General features: G+C 36.5%; 1 protein-coding gene and 2 long non-coding RNA genes across 6 annotated transcripts in view; 1 reads left to right on the top strand and 2 right to left on the bottom strand.

Annotated features, from left to right (window-relative positions):
- The window catches only part of LOC134534694 (uncharacterized), a 68,045-nt gene extending 64,354 nt beyond the window's left edge, over nt 1-3,691 (bottom strand). For 2 of the 3 annotated variants that reach the window (XR_010075521.1, XR_010075522.1), the window contains exon 1: nt 1,668-2,364. This is a non-coding gene — a long non-coding RNA (uncharacterized LOC134534694). Of the gene's footprint in view, nt 1-118 lie in introns of all 3 variants that reach the window. The other variant, XR_010075520.1, reaches the window with a different exon arrangement.
- The window catches only part of LOC134534692 (esterase E4-like), a 46,154-nt gene extending 40,111 nt beyond the window's left edge, over nt 1-6,043 (top strand). For both annotated transcript variants that reach the window (XM_063373168.1, XM_063373167.1), the window contains 2 exons: nt 3,449-3,581; nt 4,744-6,043. In XM_063373168.1, coding sequence (XP_063229238.1) covers nt 3,449-3,581; nt 4,744-4,909 — 299 coding nt within the window. In that variant the 3' untranslated portion in view covers nt 4,910-6,043. The remainder of the gene's footprint in view (nt 1-3,448; nt 3,582-4,743) is intronic.
- An 806-nt stretch (nt 6,044-6,849) lies between these two features.
- The window catches only part of LOC134534693 (uncharacterized), a 35,651-nt gene continuing 20,477 nt past the window's right edge, over nt 6,850-22,023 (bottom strand). Inside the window, exons 3-6 of the long non-coding RNA XR_010075519.1 lie at nt 19,750-19,883; nt 12,939-13,119; nt 11,254-11,326; nt 6,850-7,157 (exon numbers count right to left, since the gene is read on the bottom strand). This is a non-coding gene — a long non-coding RNA (uncharacterized LOC134534693). The remainder of the gene's footprint in view (nt 7,158-11,253; nt 11,327-12,938; nt 13,120-19,749; nt 19,884-22,023) is intronic.

The following is a 22,023-nucleotide window of genomic DNA, read 5'->3' as shown; positions in this document are numbered from 1 at the left end:
ATGTCCAAACAGTGAGCATAACTGACTGGGATTAATTATTTATTTACAGGGTGTCTACAGAAGTGACAAAATCAATTTTAGTGACTTTTTAGTGACCTTTTCAGTGACTTTTACTGACCTAAATGGCAACATTTTTTTTTTGGATTTTTTTTACTTTGTACTATTGACTAAACTAATTGACACTTTTACAAAAAAAAATATACACATTAGGCTTAACATCGTCTGTATACACGACAAAAACACTATGATGAAAAAAATGGCTTTCAAGCAATAAATTAAAACTAACACAGGTTAGCCAAAGTACCAAAAAATATTATCGTGATGTAAGTAGCCTTCAAACGAAAAGTCTGAGAATATGTACTAGTTGTATCGTACAACGGACGTAATACCATCCCATTATTATTTCAAAACACGAGAATTAATCCACTTATTTCGACAGTACATGCGCACACTTACTAGTTCCGTTATTTGCGCAACCAAGCGATGTATTCAAACTGCGTTCACGAAACACGCACAGCAGAAACGGAATTTTCTCCGTTACCCAGCAGCACAAAGCCTCGTTTCCGTAATAAACTAGCGATGTTCCGTAATTCGGTGTTAAATCCGTAATAATTACGGAAAATCCGTAATGGTTGGCAACTCTGCTAATGAGAGATTGTGTATTTACTATAATTATATGGATGTGGAGGCGGAAAGCATCGTTATCGTAACAAGTTGTACGTACTAGTATACTGTAACATCTATGGTTTGAAAACCTCTGAATCCTCGTACAAATACGAGACTTTTCATACGTCAGGCAATGCTAGACTCGTACGGCCTGTGTCCTAAAAAACGAAACATTAAAACGAACATAGCACAACAATCAGCTTGACATAGAATTGAATTTCACCACTGCGTTTCATGGTATCTTATTTCAGCACTTTGTTCTTCTATAGCAGGCCAAACATACTAAAGAAAGAAAAATACGGCTGTGCCAATTACACAGTCACTTAGTGTCCAATAAATACACGTGAAAATACGTCAATAGAAAATTTTTTCGTGAGCTTGTATTGAATTCCGTGACTTTTTAGTGACTTCGTGACCTCGCATCAAAATTCGTTACTTTTTCGTTACTTTCGGGACTTTCGTGACTTGTAGACACCCTGATTTATATAATCATTTAAATGTACTTCTCATCAGAAATGGCTACGGAATTCAAAACATAGGATTTTACCTTTTGTACTATAAGACAATAAGAGTAACAAAGATTTAACTGTATGAAAAACAATTTGGCAAAAGCTACAGAATTTCAGTACCTACAAAACATCTAATATTATTAACCACAACGAACAAAAATTACTTGATCTTACCCAGACCCACCTACACCACACATTCAGTGAGCAGAGCTCCCGAAAACCATGCAATTTGAAAACTTTAAGATATACAGTAAGTCCTCGGTTTACGTCGGGGTTACGTTCCTGAAAACCGCGACGTAAATAGAAACGACGCAAAATGAGCCATGTTTCATGCCACCGGCCGACCACGGCCCAAGGTCGGCCGGAAGCGCTGGCATACAGACGTGACAACGGGCAATTTTATCAGCAAATTACAACCGACAGCGTGGGAAACAAGTCCAACTAGTATTTCTCAGCTTTATAGAATGGTTATTTAACCAGCTGCTTTATTACCTTTATTGATTGAAATATAAAAACAGATATATAGTCGTTTGGAAGACATCTTATGAAGAAAAAATCATAAATTGCAGTGAGCTGATACTGTAGGCCTACTACAAATGCATTTAATCACGATAAAGTTAACAACAGCACGTTTAAAACTCCGGCCAACTCAATGATATCATAGCGACTGAAGTGCCAAGGAGTTGGACGAAAAGGGATAGGAGAAAATGCTGTGTCGTTGCGGGAAGTAGATAACACTTCTACGAGCGAGATACGTGGGTGGCCGAGCGGGCGGGCTGGTAGTATTGCATCACCGCGCGGAGAGCAGCGGAGAGCAAGAAGCGTCCCTCATGATGTATGATAAGATAAGGCGGTGAACGTGTAGCTTACGCTACATAGCATAAATTAACTACCGAAGGAAACAAAGAATTATAAACAAATTATATACGGTGTTTTGGTTAAAATAAAGATTTACGGTCATTGTAAACAACGTTATTGTGAATCGGCGACAACTTAAATTGAAACATGAGTACTCAAACATTAGCGACGTTAATCCGAAACGACGTAAAGCGGTATGACGGAAATAGAGGACTTACTGTACGAGTGGAATATGTTTAAAAAAAAGCATTTAAGCATGTGCTGAAGGCAGATGAGTGGTTCTATTTTTGTATTTTGTTCTTAAAATAGTTTTATTTCACCTTCATCACCATTTTCCCACCATGTCAAAATATAGTTTCTGATAAAATCTCACAGTTGCCCTATGCATGACAAGAAGACTGCACGCCAATCCACAGCCTTATGCTTTAAGGTGATACCATGCTAGAAGCACCCGCGAGTGTCACACTTATCATTTCCCTCCACACTAATACAAATATACCTCTCGCTAAGCTGGCCTCTTGGGGAGATTAGGCCTTGCCACTTTGCAATATATTTTGATACTGCTTGCAATAAATATTCCTATTTAATGTTTTTGGCTTGACAAGGCATATGACTTAGCTTTGACTACTTGTTGAAGTCAACACTTGTGATCTAGTGTTATTATCATTACAGTTATAGTCACCCACGTCAAAATAAAATGATTTTACTTGCAGCGCTTACTGACTAGAACCTGTTAGTAAATAAGTGGTCACAGCAAAATATAGAAGATCTGGGAGATATGATTCATGCCTTGACATGCCAAAAATTGGGGTAAAAAATACAATCACCATATAATCTTGCCCCTATCTAAGGTTGCACTAATACCAAGAGGAATGCCCTTCCTGCAAGAGGCAGGTGACGAGCTGGAGCATTTTTATAACTATGCTCCAACTCAATGTTTCATAGATGACGTCACTCTGTTGTGCGCATGCCCTGACAGCCCTGAAAATGTGCACACCACTGTTGAGCACATTTCATTGTTGCAACATTGCAGACATACATTATAAAAAGGAATGAAATTGCAATTAAAAAAAAGCCTTGCACATTGCAGATATATTAACACAGCTTATCAACTACCTACTCTTTTCAATACTTGGGTGTTCACGTGCACTAGCGCTCTTACATACAGGAAGTTACTGCTTCACGTACACCGTTAGAAGCCCCATATTGCACTGCATACCTATATATTTTATACAGAAGTTTTAGCACACACCAATACAGCTAGGTAATACAGGAAAACCTATAATTATGTCCATCAATCTGATTTCAACATCCAAAATACAATTCATGTTATTAAATTTAATTTTCCAAATGCAATATTTAAAATTTTTTTAAAAAATAATAGTAACACTGATGGTTTTTGTTTTCTTTTTCAGGAATTGTGCATCATGATGACCTTATCTACCTTTTCCACATTTCTTTGCTTTTTCCCCTTTTAAAGGAAAATGACCCAGAGATTTTGATGGTGGAAAGACTCACAAAACTTTGGGCAAATTTCATACAAACTAGGTACGTAACTCCTATAATAGTGTTGGCTGAAACTCAACTTTTTTTGTATTGTAAAAATTTTTTCAGCAGAATACTTAAAAAGTAACTAATGTGAAATAAGTAGAAACTAAATTTAGTGCTGCAATCAAACACTTTCACACTAAACAAAATTTTATTCCTCAACTTTTTTAATATTTATGTATTTTTTAAGAAAAAATTTGTACCAAGTTGAATATAAAAATAATGTTCACCAATTGATAATGCACCTCTTCCTAAGTAATTTTTATTTTAAAGTTTCTGATATAAACAGAAACATTCAAATTTTTGCAAATATTTTGTTGTTGTTCTAAGTAAGATTTGGCTAATACCACTATCAAAATTACTATTTTATTGAAAAAGGTATCGAGTAATATTTAACATATTGTATGTAAAATAATGTACCATCATTATAATAATAAAACCAATAACACAAAAAATTTTCTTTTTAAAAATAAATTTGAGCCAAAAACAATACCGTAAAAGCTTGTCTCCACTATGGCAATTTATTCAGCTTTGTAAATGTTTGAAACCAATCATTATAAAATTACATTTAAAAAAATATATACTGAAAAAACTACATTTATTCACATTAATACTCACTAGACTGCAACAAGCCTCTATAACCATGTTTATATTAGTACAATTGAGTTATTAAAGATATTTATAACATGGGTGGTATACAAATCACTAGGCCACACACAATACATTAGTTCTATGTATTATCTTTGCCTGAGTTGCACTCTACTATGTCATTGATCAGGCCACACTTGTGAGAAATTTAAGAGATTTGATCAGCACAATCAAATAAAAATATAGTATCAGTAAATCAAATTTTTATAACTCAAACACTCTTGGTAAGAAACATAAATTTTATAAATTTATGTTCTTCGACTGAAGTTAAGATTTTCTAACTCATAAACAATGGGAAAAAAAAAAAAGCATTTAACTTACTTTGGCTGCCTTGAGATAGAGGCTAGGAGAAAAAAAACCACAGTAACTAATTTGTCAATCGATAAAGCATTTTGCTGAAAAAATCATCACAGAATATAAAATTGTGTGAACAAAATAAAACACGCACAGGAGGAATATGTCTTCCTAATGCCCTATTTGAACATGACATTTTTAATGTTGTTCTACTTTGCAGAGACCCAACCCCTGAAAGGTCAGAGATTTTCAACTATGTCCGCTGGGAGCCAATCACCACCAGGAACACCAACTACCTGCATCAAGGTGTGAAGATGGAAATGAAGCAAGGGTTGTTTCAAGATCGAATGAACCTTTGGGACAGGCTCTTTCCTGTACAAATGTAACACTGAAAAAAAAAAAGTTTAGCAGTGAAGTCACGTAGTGTATAGTAAGCGTCAAACATCCTGCGAGTTCGAGAGTTCGATGGAAAAGTGTTGCTTGGAATGGACCGGCAAGAGACAAATAGTAAGCGGAGCCTGTGGAACCAAACAGTCCCACCTCGACACTGCTAGATTTCACATCAACTGTTCTGAAAATATTTATCACTGTTGTGATGCTGCTGTATGTTTCTACGTGTAGAAGATAACACACTATGATAATGAAAACCACACAGGCAGATGCAAAACCCTACAGAATAAGTGCAAGCAGCCAGCTCCTAAATATTAAGGGTGCAGTTATATGGGACTCTGAACTACTTCTGGAAAACATGTTCAACTTTTGCCCTTTCTTTCATAGTAGTTCAGAACATCTCTTCTACATAAGCATCTTATTGGCTGTTCTGTGTTGAGAGTATAAAAAAAATTGATTCATTAAATATTCAATATTCATAATGTTCCTGGCACAAGTGAATGTAATATTTTACTGACTGCAACAAAAAAAGATCAACAATGATGCTGATGGAAATTCTCTAATAGAGGTACACTTGCTCAAATAAATAGGATCCACAACACATTCATTCGATGACAGTAGACAATCGGTTTTGGAGTTTAACACATTTTTTACCAACTGCCATGTAACCGTTCACTTTTGCTTTTGTTAATATGCATATTTAAACCTGTTTACCTGAAGTAGTTCAGCATTCCATGTAACCATGCCCTAAGTCAGACTCCATCGCTTGCTAAGCACTACAATGGTCAACATAATTTGATCAGATATAGCACTCTTAAGTCATATGTCACACCAAAGGATTTACATTTCAACCTCCTTGGCTGTGCACCACTGATACATATTCCCTTCCCCTACTTGTACTTCTATCTCCCTTACCCCTCAAATTCCTCACCTCTGTGCTGACAGCTCGCAAGACTTCTGGCAGGTACTATACTAGTGTATTTATAGTGATGAAGTTAGAATTAATTATGATTTATGAGAATAAACAAACATTATATGTACACATCAGGACCATCTGTATAGCTTAGAGTTATGACATCAAAATAATAATGTTTCTGATATCTTTGTAGAGTAAATTGCAGAATTAATAATATGCAGTATTATTTAGCATTAAGATAATAAATGATTTATAAAGTAAGCCAAAAGTAGGTGTACCTACATCCTCTGGTTTTACACATTCCAGTTTTCTGCACCAATTTATTTCTGCATCAATTTGGCTAATACAGTTAGCCTTTTTCTGCGATGAAATTATTGTTGTGGGTGACAATACTAAATAAAATATTTAACATGTTAAATAGTGAAAATTGCCTTAAAATATTAATCACAAATTATTTTGCAAAGAGGTTTCAAATTTTAAATATTTTTTGCAAGTATGTAATATGGTTATAAATTAATGCAAAATTTTGTTTCTAGTGCATATGAAGAATTTGACTCATATTGTTAATGGTGGTTTTAATACAAAAAAATGAACTTAATATTTAAGAACTTCACATCCAGCCTCAATGCAATATATTATTAACATTAACTCTTGGAACACCAATGAAAGCTTCACAATAAACTTGTCACACTTCCTGCAGTATTTCAACTTAATCTCTGAAAATCATATATAATAAAATAATTGTACTGAGCATGGATAGTAAACATAACATTGCATCACAAGCAAATGCAAGCACATTTGAATAAACAGTGGTACTTATTGCATGTAATTATAATATATGTATATTACAGATAATAATATCAATTCAAGGCAATTAATTGGTAAATGGCCAATTAACATCGAACTAATCAAAATTTACTGTATAAAAATTAACATGTTTATTTGAAAATATTTTGAGATTAAAATAATCAAACCAAATATAAAAGTTCTTTGCAACACTCAGAAACTAAAACACATTAATAAAAATACAATGAATTCTGTATATTTAATAAATGCATAAATAATAAATACATGAATTGCTATAACATGAAACACTTCACATGGTATGTACCAGTTTGTTAGTACATTCAACATTAAATAATAAGGCACAAAGTTAGTCATATGCATGCCTTACAATGCATGTCAGTCAAAACATTTAGTGTAGTTCGGAAAAGGTACGGTTAATATTTCATCACACCAATTTCTTGTCAACAAGAAATTTTTTTATCTCTTCCAAGCCCTCTCTGTTTAAATGAATCATGTCTTTCCTTCTGCCGATGCTGAAGTACCTAAAATTTTGAATCAGTTAGTAAAATTCATATACAAGAACACTAAAAACACAATGAAAATGAAATTCCAAATAAATAGTTTTATATGTTTTACTACGTAGGTAAGATTATCAATCAGGGTGGCCACCCATTTGACATTTTGAAATTCCTGGTTTTTTCCAGGTTTTCTCAACTTACTGAAATTGCATGGCAACAAACTTGAAAATTATAAATCACTTGAAAATTATAAATCACAACAAACAATGGCTGTAAGATATTTTTAATGCCGTAAAATTATTGAACTACATAGGAATTATTACAATTAGGTATATACACTTAGAAGATAACAGGAAATGGACAACTTACTTGATACTTTCTAGGTAAAGATCTTGCCTTATTTGATGCCGCAAATGTGTGCTTTGAACCCTTAGCATGACTAACAAGGGCAGTTATATCCATACTACTAATATTGATTTTTCCATTACATAATTTGCACAATGCATTTGTACTACACTTGGGGTCCCTTTCCACCCACTCAAATTCATCTTTGTACTTATCACTGTACGTGGTAACGGAACACTTCGGCAGATTAATAACACACTGTTGCAGATCACATAACCTTACTGTACAGAAATAGTTATATTTACATCATAAAACAAATATTTGTTACATCAAACTCTTTCTGTTGTTCACGTAAATAAGATATATTCATCATAAAACAAATATATGCAAAATCAAACTCAAATACGGCGATTTATATTAAACAATTACTGTAAACATAAGACGGACTTGAGCCACGCACAAAAATAAATTGATAAAACCTCAAATGCTGCGCGTATGGACTTATAAACGTAATATTCCAACATCTAAAACACTTCACTTGTGTAGAAAATCGGGGGGAGCTGGATTGTTGCCCCTTGGATGGGCCCTTCAGTATTTTTCTGGCAATGGTTTGTTTGTACAGCGACTGGAAGGGCAACCCAGCCAATTTCTGAAAACATGTTTCTTTAAGTGTTTCAATAATCCTGAAAACTTGCCCCTTGGAAGGGCAGCCCATCAGGATTTTTCTTACAGTAGTGTTTTTGAAAGGTTGTCTGAATTGTTGCCCCTTGGATGGGCAGCCTATCAGGATTTTTCTGACAGTGGTGTTTTTGAAAGGTTGTCTGAATTGTTGCCCCTTGGATGGGCAGCCCTTCAGGATTTTTCTGACAGTGGTTAGTTTAGGTTAGGTTAGGTTAGGTTAGGTTAGGTAAGGTTAGGTTAGATCACTTTACAAACTAACCACTGTCAGAAAAATCCTGAAGGGCTGTAACGCCCCTCGTGCCCTAAGATTATATTATTTTAAATTAATTAAAAACACCTTGGAAACTGCTGGGCAAAATATTAAGAAAATTAAAGTTAATTACCAGAGGGGACACGAGGCGGAGAACAAGACAAAATTTACACTCCCTACACACTAGTAACTTGGGAGTTCGTGGATCGTTATGTAGAAGAAGGTATATGATAAATAAATACACCATATAAATAATTTGGTCTATAGGTGTTCCTGGTTTATTATTAAGAGGTTTTGTTTTAGCATTATTTCGACATGATAATAAAGATCTTAGTAATTAACAAAGTTAAAGGGGCGCCCCTACATTATTTAAAACAATACATACTACACCTTAACAAACAAATGATTACATTAACAAAAATTTCAATTATAGTACCAAAATTTGATTCTCCCAACGATTACATATATTATTATTAGTTTCCTTGATTTTCATGTTCTTGAGGATTACGTTCTTAAAGCACTGCTCGCTGGTATCTTTTTAGTGAAATTAGTTCCTTCTATGCAAGCGGAAAATAAATATAGCTCATATCACCCGGGTATTCCCAGGATGACGTCGGACCGAGAGGAAAAATCTTCTAAAGGGGGAAATCAGCTGGAGGTCCCGAAGATCATGCGGGGAGCAATTTCTCTCCCCATAAACTTGGACACTGTCTGAAACACAAGTCAAATTCAAAACGAATTAGACCTGCTTCCAGACAGTCATACACAGTCGGCGCGACAGGCCAACAAACGGGAATATGGGAAGGAAAAAAAAAACCGGATTACTCACCAAACAGGGTGTGGAAACAGGGCTTCCGAGGTGTCTCGCGCCGACATCAGGATGACGCGCACCGAGAAATCGCGGATGCGCGTTAGGAAACCAAATTTTTAAAGAATAAAAAAAATAAAACAATTTAACTAAACATGACTTTTTCTAAAAACTACATCTGCCTGGCTACTGTACAAATGGGATCACATCCCTTAAGCAACTGACTACATCTTTTATGCAACCGAAAATCGCCGTTCCCGCGAAAAGCCTCAGCGCAGAGGACGCCGAGAAGACGTGGTCAGTAGCCGAGGTCAGAGTACTGAGTCCGGCGATGGCGGACAAGGCTCCTAATTAAATCGGGCGCTAAGGCCCCTAGGGAGAAGGAGGGGGAAGGTTCGGTTCTATGCCGAAAACATGTGGAGGTGCCCGAGGCGGGCGTGACAACAAACGACATGCGCACTCTCAACCGGCGGTAACAGGAAGCTACAAATAATCGACTTCAACAGGCCGCGAGAAGGAAGCATAGGCCCTTATGGCGTCGCGGCGCTGCTCTCTAGTGGCGTAAAGGGGAACTAACTGAGGCGGTGAGCTGACTTGCCACCAGGTGTCACGAGGGTGAGCTCTGCACGCTGGCGACCAGGCCCGCGGTTACTTTTTTCGCCGCTAGATGTCGTGGACGTCTCTGTCGGACCAGGGAGAAGGTCCTTGAAGTAGCCCATCATCTTGGCTAAGTTCACGTCAGGTCACTGCTCCTGGCTTGATTTCTCAGAACTAAGGGGAATTGGGGGGGGGGGGGAGAGGGGAGGGTGTACAGAAAACGCCACTCCGCTGGGAACACAGGTCCACTGGAGACCCATTCGTGACGAGACTTGCTATTCTCAGCAGGCCTCTAAGAAGTAGCAGCTTGCAGCCCAGAAGCTGCTCTATGCAATTTTGGTCATGAAGAGAAATAATATTACAAACTCGGGACGTGACTGCAGGCGAGAGAAATTTCAACCGGGCTGCCCACGTCCACATTAGCAAATTATCAGATCGGCCCCCTGAGGAAGGGGGCCTCGGTCCAGTGGCACAAAGTTTAAACACGTGGCGTACACTGGCCTAACAAAGAGTAAATCACCCCCTTAACAACCAGATAAATTAAAAAAATAAGATTTCCAATTTTTTTTTTTAAATTATAGAAAAATTAAAAAAAGTGACGAAATGCCTAATTTCTGGCACAGGGCTGCCCATCCAAGGGGTAACAATTCAGACAAGCTTTCAAAACACCACTGTCAGAAAAATCCTGATGGGCTGCCCTTCCAAGGGGCAACAATTCAGACAACCTTTCAAAAACACTACTGTTAGAAAAATCCTGATGGGCTGCCCATCCAAGGGGCAAGTTTTCAGGATTATTTAACTCTTAAAGGAGCGTGTTTTCAGAAATTGGATGGGCTGCCCTTCCAGTCTCTGTACAAATAAACCAGTCAGAAAAATCCTGAAGGGCTGCCTTTCCAATGGGCAACAATTCAGTCACCCCGAAAATCGTATAACCTTGTCCGAGCACTAAAACTGTACAACAAAGATGGCGAAGCAAGCGTGCGAACGAGGAAGCAAACAAGTCATTTGACTTGACTGCTAGAATGCATGCTGGGAGAAATATCGATCGATCGCTGTGCGCGTGCGTAACTGCGCAAGCAGGCTCGTCACATTTTTTTTTAACAATAGACATAGACGATCGAAAACTGTGGTTACTCGCCATCATAATGCGTTATTTTACTTACATTTCATAAGATAATTATTATTTAAAAAGTTTATACTACAAATGTATTGGAAAGCTAAGGTTATTTACTGCTGATGCGTATACATTTCATGATGAAAAATCCCTCACATACACTTTCCCGACTCTCTACAAAAATTCCTGGCATTTTCAAGGTATTCCCGGTGCTCACGAAAATTCACGGTTATTTCACGGATTTCCCGGTTGAGTGGCCACCCTGTCAATGCAAATCACACAGTGCACATTTTTAAAGAATGTTTTACAGAAAAAAATTACTTACTTCTCGAAAAACTGTAATTTGCATACCATGTTTCTCTTGAACAAAGAACTGATGTCAGCCACCTTCACACACTCTGGGAAAAGAAAAACAATTAATTACAAAAATATTTGCTATGAACATTTGTACATTAAAGGCTGATTCACTACATGCAGTCAACAGAGATTAGTAAGAAGAATATGTGTCACCATGCTCTTTTCAGGCCCATCCCACAATGATGCGGAAATGTAAAAACGGATCTGGACTCGCAAGATACTTACGTTTCACGGTTCGCCTATTTCTTCTACTATCCATGGAAATGTAACAAATAGCAACCAATGAGAGTGAATTACACAGGTGCAAAATTAATTTTAACCCATAACATTTTGAGATACGAGAATATAACATGATCAAGATTTACATATACAACGAAAATAAACATATTTAACATATTTAAAATGTAAACAAACATAAATACCACTACAGCCAAATACTAGTTTTCTATTGGTTGCATGAAGTAACATAAACAAAAGTGCTGGGCTTTACCAAGCTAATCTGTACGAGTCTGTGTCCGCTTGTGTATCATTGTAAATATGCCGTTCCGTGAGATCTCTCTCCTTTTAAATTATCTTTACTGTATTGTAGAATGGGTCTTATCACATTTTAACACTATTCATCACCTAAAATCATTTTCACACTTTTTAACCATCTACTGAAAGTTAATATTTCCAACACTTTTTTTTGTAACAAACAATAAATAACATACAAAATAGAACAGTGAGTGTTATATCAAACCAAAAAAAAAAACACCACTGATGATTTTTCTGTATTCATTGTCAATTAAAATAGTCAGGCGTTGAATTGTTAATATCTAATATTCCATTTCACAATTCATCAAGCTTCAACAGAATACTTAGCTGCTTGTGTGAAAAAATAAACCTTGTTTGTACTCATGAGGAAATGTCATTAGTTACAAAAGATACATAATTAAATAACAACTTACAATGATAATCAATTCAAAACTATTTCTCAACATGATCTTCACTGACCATCAATATTCATTCATGTATCATATGCCCCAATGCCCCAAAATCAGATACATATATAAAATTCTTTAGGTTTCTTGTCTCATCCACATTACAACTTTATGTTGCTCCTCTATCATACAATCATCGAGATCTGTTGCCATTTTGAAAAAAGATAGATACTGCCATCACCTACAGTCTCGAGTTTGAAACCCGAGGTGAGCCTAGTGGATGCTGGCGTGGTTTTCTAGATATTAATTTTTCGGGAGGATGCCAGGCTAGCTCGTGTCTAGCCAGTGATATGTGAATCATCGGCCTCAGCATGGTCCACTAAACTTGTAGGCTCTTGAATGCTGCTAAAATTCCTAATTCCATTCATTTCCACAAGTATGTTCAAATATAATTTGACTCTCCAACTCAATTTAAGTTATTGCTAACTACAGACAATTTCCATGGGATAAAAACAATATTCTTTACTAGTAAATTTTAATATTACACACAATTTCTTCTATAGGTATTGCTTAGTAATTAGTATTGGCAATGATAGTAATCACTAACCATTTAGCAAGCAAATGTATTAAAATAATATTAACAGTCAATCAACTTAAACAGCAACAGCATTACTTTACTAACAAATAACATAAGAAAACAACAACTTTGAAGAAACATTCTCATATAACTTACCATTTTTTCTTGGAAGAGACATAATAAAATTGTTGAAGTTTTCCAAATCCTTCCAATGATCTGGCTTGTGAGCCAATCTTGGAACAGGAGGCACGGTCAGAACCACAATCCTTTTTGCACGTTTCTTCAACAGGGTCACAATTTTCATCATTCTTCTTGTCATATCTTTGAGAGGGGTTTTCTGGAACAAGAAGAAAAGAAGAAGAAGAAAAAAAGAAGAGAATAAAATCGAGATGAGTTAAAAGCCAGTTTACTAATATTGAACAGAAGCAAATTCCTGATTATTTGGACATGAATATTTCAGTTGTCTGCTTAGTAGTGCTTTACTATTAACTAAAGTAAAATTTTTTCGCTAAAGGTATTTTATAATACTTAATAATATAAAATTTTTTGCAGCAGTATGTTTGTGTAATATTCCCCCTAATAAATGGAAAAATCTCTTACCTATCTGCATACATAGAAAAAGCCATGTTTTGTAGATAATCTATATATATAAAACAAAGTTGGGTTAGTTACACCATTTATAACTCAAGAATGGCTGGACCGCTTTTAAAAATCTCTGAATTGCTGGAGTCGTCTCCGCTCCGAATAGCAGAATAACTAGTAAAATATTAATAAATTTCACAGAAAAAAATTAATTTTTAAATAATCTAGGTTTCGAAAATCCTTTATATTCCACGATTGACTGCTCATGTCATGCAGGTTGGCCATAGACAAACAAAGTTACAGATGTACAAACTGCAAGTGTTATTTCTCTATGTCCGCCGAACAATAGCTGCGAAGCTATTCTAATGAATAAAGTAGAGAGAGTAAGAAAAACTAAAGTTCTAAACCGTTTGTTGTCGCCATGTTTGGGACAATTGTTTTTACCGATTTTGTGATTTATTGTTTACTTTTATAATTAAAATTAATTTCAATGAATCACCCAATCACATTAATACTACAGCACTACCACAGAAAAAATAATAATAAAAAAGATTGACAACACAGAAAGTATGAGAAACTCTCAAAACATTCCAGTGCCGCTGCCTGTCAGTATATAAGCTGTAAGTCAAGAAAGTGTATATATTTTTTATTTCATGTTTATGATTTGTTTTGAAAAAAGCATATAAGTGTTACTGATCAATTAATTTATTTGTGAAAGTGTTACTAATAAATCTTATTGTGCAATTATTATTATTAACAATGCCGCGAAAAAGAAGATATTATCTTTCCCAACAAAGCCGTAATTCAATTAGGCTTCGGAACATTGTGAATCAATCCACTGAAGAAGAACGTGAAATCGCAAGAGAAGAGCACAGCGTTAGTATGGCCCGACCTCATGCTTCTCAAACACAAGAGCAAAGAGAAGCAGCCCGTGAAACGGCTCGGTTGGCAAAGAGAATTCGTCGAGCTTATCGGTGGAACTAGGAAGACATTCCTCATGACATTGATTTTGGCACCTGTTCATGCGAGATCCGACATTGTGGTAGTAGTTGCTTCTTCTGGAAAAGCGGCCACATTGTTAACAATGCGATACGGCTCATTCAGCGTTAAAATTGTCTTTAAACTTTCAAACTACTGAACAACCGACATGTAACATTGCAAAACACTCCGCAATGGCCAAAGTTTTAGCAGCATCTAAAATCATCATCTGGGACAAATGCAAAAATGCACACAAACACGCATTGGAAGCACTTGACCGAGCATTGAAAGATCTGCACAATAACTCAAGATGTTTTGAAGGCGCAATGATTTTACTGTCTGGCGATTTCGCCAAACACTGCCAGTCATTCCAATATTGACTGCTGCCGATTAAATAAACGCTTGCCTCAAATCATCAAATCTGTGGCGCTATGTGAAGAAACTTCAGCAGGCAGCAAATTGGATTGCTGAATGATCATCTGCTGAAGATTTCTCCAAGCAATTGCTGACTATCGGTAATGGCCATGTGCCTGTCGACGAATCGAGAGGATTGATTAAATTTCTTCCGAATTTTTGCAATTTCGTCTCATCAAAAGATGAGCTCATCAACAAAGTGTTCCCGAACATCATTGCCAACCACAAAAATAACAAATGGTTGAGTGAGCGAGAAATTTTGGCAGCTAAGAACAAAGATGTGGATGACTTCAACTTTGTAATTCAGAATCAAATCGTTGGTACTCTGCATTCATTCAAATCTATTGACTGTGTAACAAACGAAGATGCAGCCACCAACTATCCAACTGAATTTTTAAACTCCTTCGATGTGCCTGGCTTAACACCGCACAATTTAAAAGTGAAGGTTGGCTGGGTAGTTATCATGCTTTGAAATCTAAACCAACCAAAAGTATGCAATGGAACATGTTTGGTGATAAGAAAACTGATGATCAATGTAATTCATGCGATGATACTCAAAGGGAAATTCAAAGGTGAGGAAGTTCTCATTCAGAGGATTCCGATAATCCCAACCAATATGCCCTTTCAGTTTAAACAAATTTAATTTCCGATTCGTCTTGCATTCGCCATGACGATTAACAAATTACAAGGCCAATCCTAAGGTGTTTATGGTCTTAATCTAGAAAATGTATGTTTTTCTCATGGTCAATTGTGCGAGGCATGTTCACATGTCTGCAATCCAACCGCTTTATTTGTTCTTGTGCCTGATAAAGAAACGAAAAGAGAGAAGAGAATCAAACCCGAGTGCAACCCATGCAGCAAAATATGTACATAGGGTCATTCCATGACAAGTGGTCTAAATTTGAGAAAAAAAATTTTGTGAACATCTTCAATCTTGATGAAATTTGGGGTAAGTCAATACCATTACTTAGGAGGATCTTACACAAAATTTCAGTTTGATTGGCAGTGTAGTCTGGGTTCTAGAGGCTCCTGCACAAAGATGTTCGTTGCAACACCAGCGTGCGCCTGAATAAAATGGCAAGTTTGAAATGCTATTGTGGCACAACTACAGCAGCTAGCATCCTGAAAATTGGTAACCTAGAATAACTTGTTGTGCTCTACACAATGGTAAGAGTATCACTTATTCAAAAGGCTTACATTTATTGCTAGCACCTCCCAAAAATTTGCAAAAATATTCATTACCTTAAATTTAGAGCTGACTTTTGCTGTCCATAACTTTACAACAGTGTTGCCTGAATGCCTGTGCTTCTGCTAGCTAATTAAGATCATAGCTGCTGTCAGTTTGCCAAAAGAGCAGCTTCTAAGCTTATTAAATTTTGCAGATATTTGCCTCTAAACTAGGAATTTTTGTTCTACCCACTGAATTTTACCCTTTTTTAAACTGACATAGCACAAAACTATCTTCTCTGATTGAGTTCTTTCTGGCATGGTTAGAAAGAGCAGCCTTTTTGCTTTAAGAATCATCTTGTTTCATCTTTGTGTCTCAATGTTTAAGGTAAGAAAATTTACTTTACAAATTGCCCTTTTTTAGCTACCTGACATAGAACGCTGCGACAAAATCAGCATCAAAGATAGTGAATTGCCAACTAATTAAATTATATTTCTGAAAGAATGGTGAAGAAAGCAAGGAAGCTGAAAGAAGAAGGTGGTCTGTTGGCAATGCCTGGAAAAAACAGGGAAAGAAGCTATTGGATGAAATAAAACAAAGAGTACTTGCATTTTACGAAGATGATGAATTTACTCGATTGTGCCCTGGAAAGGAGGACTATGTTTCAGTAAGGCTCTCAGAAGATACTAAAGTTCAAGTGCAAAAGCGACTGATCCTTTGTAACTTGAAGGAATTGTATGCAGAATACTGAACCCGATATGGATCTGAAATAGGATTTTATAAATTTTGTGAGCTTAGGCCAAAATCGTGCATTATTGTTAGTGCATCCAGGACACACTCAGTTTGTGTATGTACCATTCATAAAAATGTGAAGCTAATGCTGCAAGCCACTCCCATTAAAGACGACTACAAGTACCTCATCAGTAAGACAGTTTGCAGCTTGGATTCAAAAGATTGCATGCTTCATCGTTGTGAAGAATGTCCACAGACTTAAGAATTGGTAAAATATTTGCAAAAGTATTTTGAAGACAACGACCGTGAAGACACAATTCTATACAGGCAGTGGGTGCACACTGATAGGGATACATTGGAATCCAAACAGGACACTATTGAAGATTTCATTGAAGCCTTAGTCAGCAAAATTTTGAAACTTTCTTCCCATCACTACATTGCTAAATTTCAAAGTCACCACCTTAAAGCCACAAAAGAAAATTTGAAACCTGGTGAATTAGTTATATTGATGGATTTTGCCGAAAATTATTCCTTTATTGTACAAGATGCAGTTTAAGGTTTTCATTGGGAAAACAGCCAAGATACATTGCATCCCTTTGTAGTGTACTACAAGAATGCCAACCAATTGCAAAGCATCAGCTTTTCTATTATCAGTGATCGCCTGCAGCATGACACAATCGCTGTGGCATGTCTTTTTATGCAAGCTAATAGAGTATCTAAAGAACATTGTTGGTGAAATAGTGCATATATACTACTTCAGTGATGGCTCTGCTGCACAATACAAGAATTACAAGAATTTTATGAATGTGTGCCATCATGAAAACGATTTTAATTGTACTGCCGAGTGGAACTTTTTTGGCACAAGCCATGGGAAGTCACCTTGTGATGGCATTGGTGGAACTATTAAGCGATCAGCAGCACGTGCCAGCCTTCAACATCCTGTAAACAACCAAATTTTGACACCACAAGATCGTTTTATCTATTGTGTGCAGCAGATCAAAGGGATCAAGCGCTTTTTTATTTCCAAAGAAGAAATTGAAGCAGTTTCCTTACAACAAGAACAAAGGTTTAAAGATGGCCGTACAGTAGCAGGAACCAGGGAAAACCATCACTTTGCACCCATTAATGAAGCTACAATTCATGTTAACAGAGTTTCAAATGATTCCTCTTCATTTTTAGCCCATTTGAACCCATCTGTTGTAGTCATCCCACCAACCCTATCAATTGCAAGTCTTGCATGATGTTCTTATAGACTTCATGCATCCTTATGGAATTGCAAGATCATTTTACTGGCCTCCTAGAAGAGACACCTGCTGGATACCAGAACAGCATATTATTGCTAACATTCCAGCTCCTAATGCTACAGCAATGGGAAGGCAGTACACTTTCTAACAGAAATGATGCTGTCAAGCATTGAAGATAAATTCCAATCAATTGTAAAACAATAATTACGTCCGCGTTTTCCCATTGGTCATTTCATTATTCTTTACTTGAACAGTGCATCACTCTGGCTTGGCAACCATTAACCCACCACTGGCTTGGGATCCATGGCAAGAAACCCCTGGTGGGCTTGGGAACCCATGGTAAAGAGACCCACCCGTCGCTGGCCTTGCCTATTTATTGGGCGTGACCCCTAGGTGAAGGGGATATCAATTCATGCTTTCATTGAGAAAAGCATATCTTTTAGAGCATGAACTGGTAGTGGCTCAGCCACCATAGACCAACACAAGGATTTAATGTTTATAGTATAAACATCTAGTCAATTATTACATGATCAATAATAAAAAATATTTTCCTTATGCTTTTATATTAAAATTTGCTTGTATATTAATACCTCATCATTTTAAGGAGTACAAATAATTTAAATGGTTGGAAATTCACTATATTTGATGCTGATTTTGTCGCAGTGTTCTATGTCAGGTAGCTAAACAAGGGCAATTTGTAAAGTAAATTTTCTTACCTTAAACATTAAGACACAAAGATGAAACAAGATGATTCTTAAAGCAAAAAGGCTGCTCTTTCTAACCATACCAGAAGGAACTCAATCAGAGATGATAGTTTTGTGCTATGTCAGTTTAAAAAAGGGTAAAATTCAGTGGGTAGAACAAAAATCCCTAGTTTGAAGGCAAATATCTGCAAAATTTATTAAGCTTAGAAGCTGCTCTTTTGGCAAACTGACAGCAGCTATGGTCTTAATTAGCTAGCAGAAGCACAGGCATTCAGGCAACACTGTTGTAAAGTTATGGACAGCAAAAGTCAGCTCTAAATTTAAGGTAATGAATATTTTTGCCAATTTTGGGAGGTGCTAGCAATAAATGTAAGCCATTTGAATAAGTGATACTCTTACCATTGTGTAGAGCACAAAAAGTTATCCGAGGTTACCAATTTTCAGGATGCTAGCTGCTGTAGTTGTGCCACACTAGCATTTCAAACTTGCCATTTTATTCAGGGGCACGCTGGTGTTGCAATGAACATCTTTGTGCAGGAGCCTCTAGAACCCAGACTACACTGCCAATCAAACTGAAATTTTGTGTAAGATCCTCCTAAGTAATGGTATTGACTTACCCCAAATTTCATCAAGATGGAAGATGGTCACAAAAAAATGTTTAGACCACTTGACATGGAATAAAGCAAATGTCTTGCTGACACACCATTGAATTACTTGATTTTTGTACTTTTATTGAATTTTTATTATTCATTTTATTACGTTATTAAAATCTAAATTAAGTATAGCTAAAAGTTAAAACGACATTCATTGTCTGTTAGGCGGTAGGAATTTTGCCGGGTCAGCTAGTGGCGTAATAAAATGTATTCTATCATGTGTTAGTAACTTAGTTTGTCACTTCATATTTTTAATGGTGAGTAATATAAATTCTTAAATTATTTTAAGTAATATAATTTATATAAGTTAATAAAATATAATTTTTTTATAGCCACATTAAAAAAATATAAATAAATATCTATAAGTGGCAGTATAGCTAAAATCTAATTGTTTCCTACATCGTACTTCAATACCCAAGCAAATTTCCTGATCACATCAAAGAAAAAAGTTTTAATTAAAAATATGTTTGTATCAAAAGGTATACCAAATACCTTCAAAAAGTCATTAGTGCCAATTAAAAGCACTGCATTGCTTGAGACAGGATAGAATCCTTCCTTAATTCTTTTCTTCAACTGTTTAATAGTCTGCCCACTGACACAAAGTCCCAAAAATCTGAGTCCTGAGGCTGAAAAATGAATACAAGCAACTTGTGAACTTACTGAATCAGGTTCAGTTACAAAATAATGATAGTCTTATGTTCTAACACAGGAATATAAATAAACAGCATAACAGAACTAAGCTGAATAGAGAATGACAACAAAATACCTAGTAAACAAATTTCAAGACTTTTTTTTTGGGAAGACCTTTTAATAAAATTTCTTAACAATTTTTTTATACCGCAGGGTAATTGTTTAGAAATAATAAGCAAAATCAAGCATAATATACAGGTAATACCTTGATGTCTGGGGATAATGAACGTATTTAATTAGTATGACTACTATGCCCGGCAGATATCTTGGCGTTTGGGGGGGGGGGGGGGGGGGAGAGGGGAGGGCGAAGAGAAAGCGATACCCTATTGTCAAGGTCAGCGGTCAGGTTTGTACTAGCAGCACAGAAAACATTCGGCGCATGACTTTCTACACTACGTAAGTCTGTATCCACATCCGTGGGGGCCCCAGGGCGGTAAGGCCTTTTGGCTAAGAGCGCTGGGTTACCAAACCCAAAGTGAGAAATCCTATGAATTGTACTTGTATTACATAAGTGTAACATTGTGTAAATTGCAGTGGTTGTGCTCGAATATTTGTACTCATCTGTCAGGAAAAGTAACAAACTTTGTCCCATCAAATATACTTACGGTGTCTGCTAATTATTATGCTAACCAAAATTAATTGAAATGTTAACTCAGGTACTAACGAAAACCAGACACGATTTATTTTGGAAAACTAGGTCACTTACTATGTAAAATAAATTTAAAACTATGCTTCTCAATTCATTGTGTTCTCAAAGTTAATTAAAACAAAAGTCTTACAAGAAAAAGCAAACGACCAAAACATTACGCAATTGTAGCTCTCCGCACGAAAGCTATCTCACAGTTGATGACGCAGGAGCCAGTCTAGCCCTTATCGTTCTCCGGTTTCCGTACCTAAAACGTTCCATTTAGCGCTGGATGTACATTTAAGTAAACATGGAGCTTGTTATGTTATATTTGCTGCTTTAACTTCATGTCAGTCGTTTAGGAAACACCTGACTACCAACGTTAATGGCATTTAAAAAATGCTTGTGTATGTGTGGCTTTATATTTTAATGCACCATAATCAATTATTTATTATAAATGTAAATACAATTTGCATTGTACTTACACTTTAGAATGCATATTATAACCTTCAAAACCTCATATATATTATATGATTTGTTTAATGTAAGTGTGAAGTTCTCTTTCCATGATAATTGATTGTATTAGGTGACAAAAAACAAAATTAAGTTAAAATTAATTACTATTATTACTATTCTTATTACTTTCTCTAGGTACTCCCGTTTTCCCCGTTCTGTCATTTCGTCAAGGCTTCATACTCATAATTTATCCACAATAGGCTATCAAGACCTTACTTGTTAATAGCCGCCCAACTCACACACACCCTAACTGCCCAAATATTTTACTCCACTATACACTACGTAACAGTAACGTAGTAAAGATATATTTCCATTGTTTATTGAATACTTAAAATAACTGTTTTTTTTTCTGGCGTAGTCTGTGGGTCATGTGGTCGTTCTTTGCTGACTTTACGAATCCTGACTATGGACCGTTCACTCACACCTGTGTACTTCGCTGCTCTTGCAGTCTGTCTCTGTAAAGGCTCGAGCAGACATTTATTTTTCGCTTCTTCATCACAAAACTGCATCACGGTTTTTATTATTTCCCGCTCTCCGCTATGTATCACTTTACCGCGCCTCTGCGAGCTGCCACCTTCGCCTTCCATTTTCGGGTATACACTGAAGGGCGATATTTTCCTAACAGCCACTACACGGCTCTCGGCTACGTGTCGCCTGCTTACCCCCTCTTCTTTCTCCGGTCCCGCTGTCCCCGCACCCCCACGCTGAGACACGCCAAGATAACTGCCGGCCACAGTATTCGTTATTAACTTGGCATCACCACATGGATGGGAACATGGACCAAGCTGACTTTACCATGGAGCCATGGCATGGCCCACGTAGGTGGTGCTAGGCTCGATTTTCACTACGACCTTATTTATACACTTTACCCTCAGCGGCGGGCATGCTATGACTATAGTGATTGATGGTCATCAGTGGGCTCCTTAGGCCTTCCT

This window comes from Bacillus rossius, chromosome 8, assembly GCF_032445375.1.
Source record: "Bacillus rossius redtenbacheri isolate Brsri chromosome 8, Brsri_v3, whole genome shotgun sequence".
Lineage (NCBI taxonomy): Eukaryota > Metazoa > Arthropoda > Insecta > Phasmatodea > Bacillidae > Bacillus > Bacillus rossius.
The sequence above is the reverse complement of the archived record's forward strand: the minus strand, read 5'-3'. Positions and strand labels throughout refer to the sequence as shown.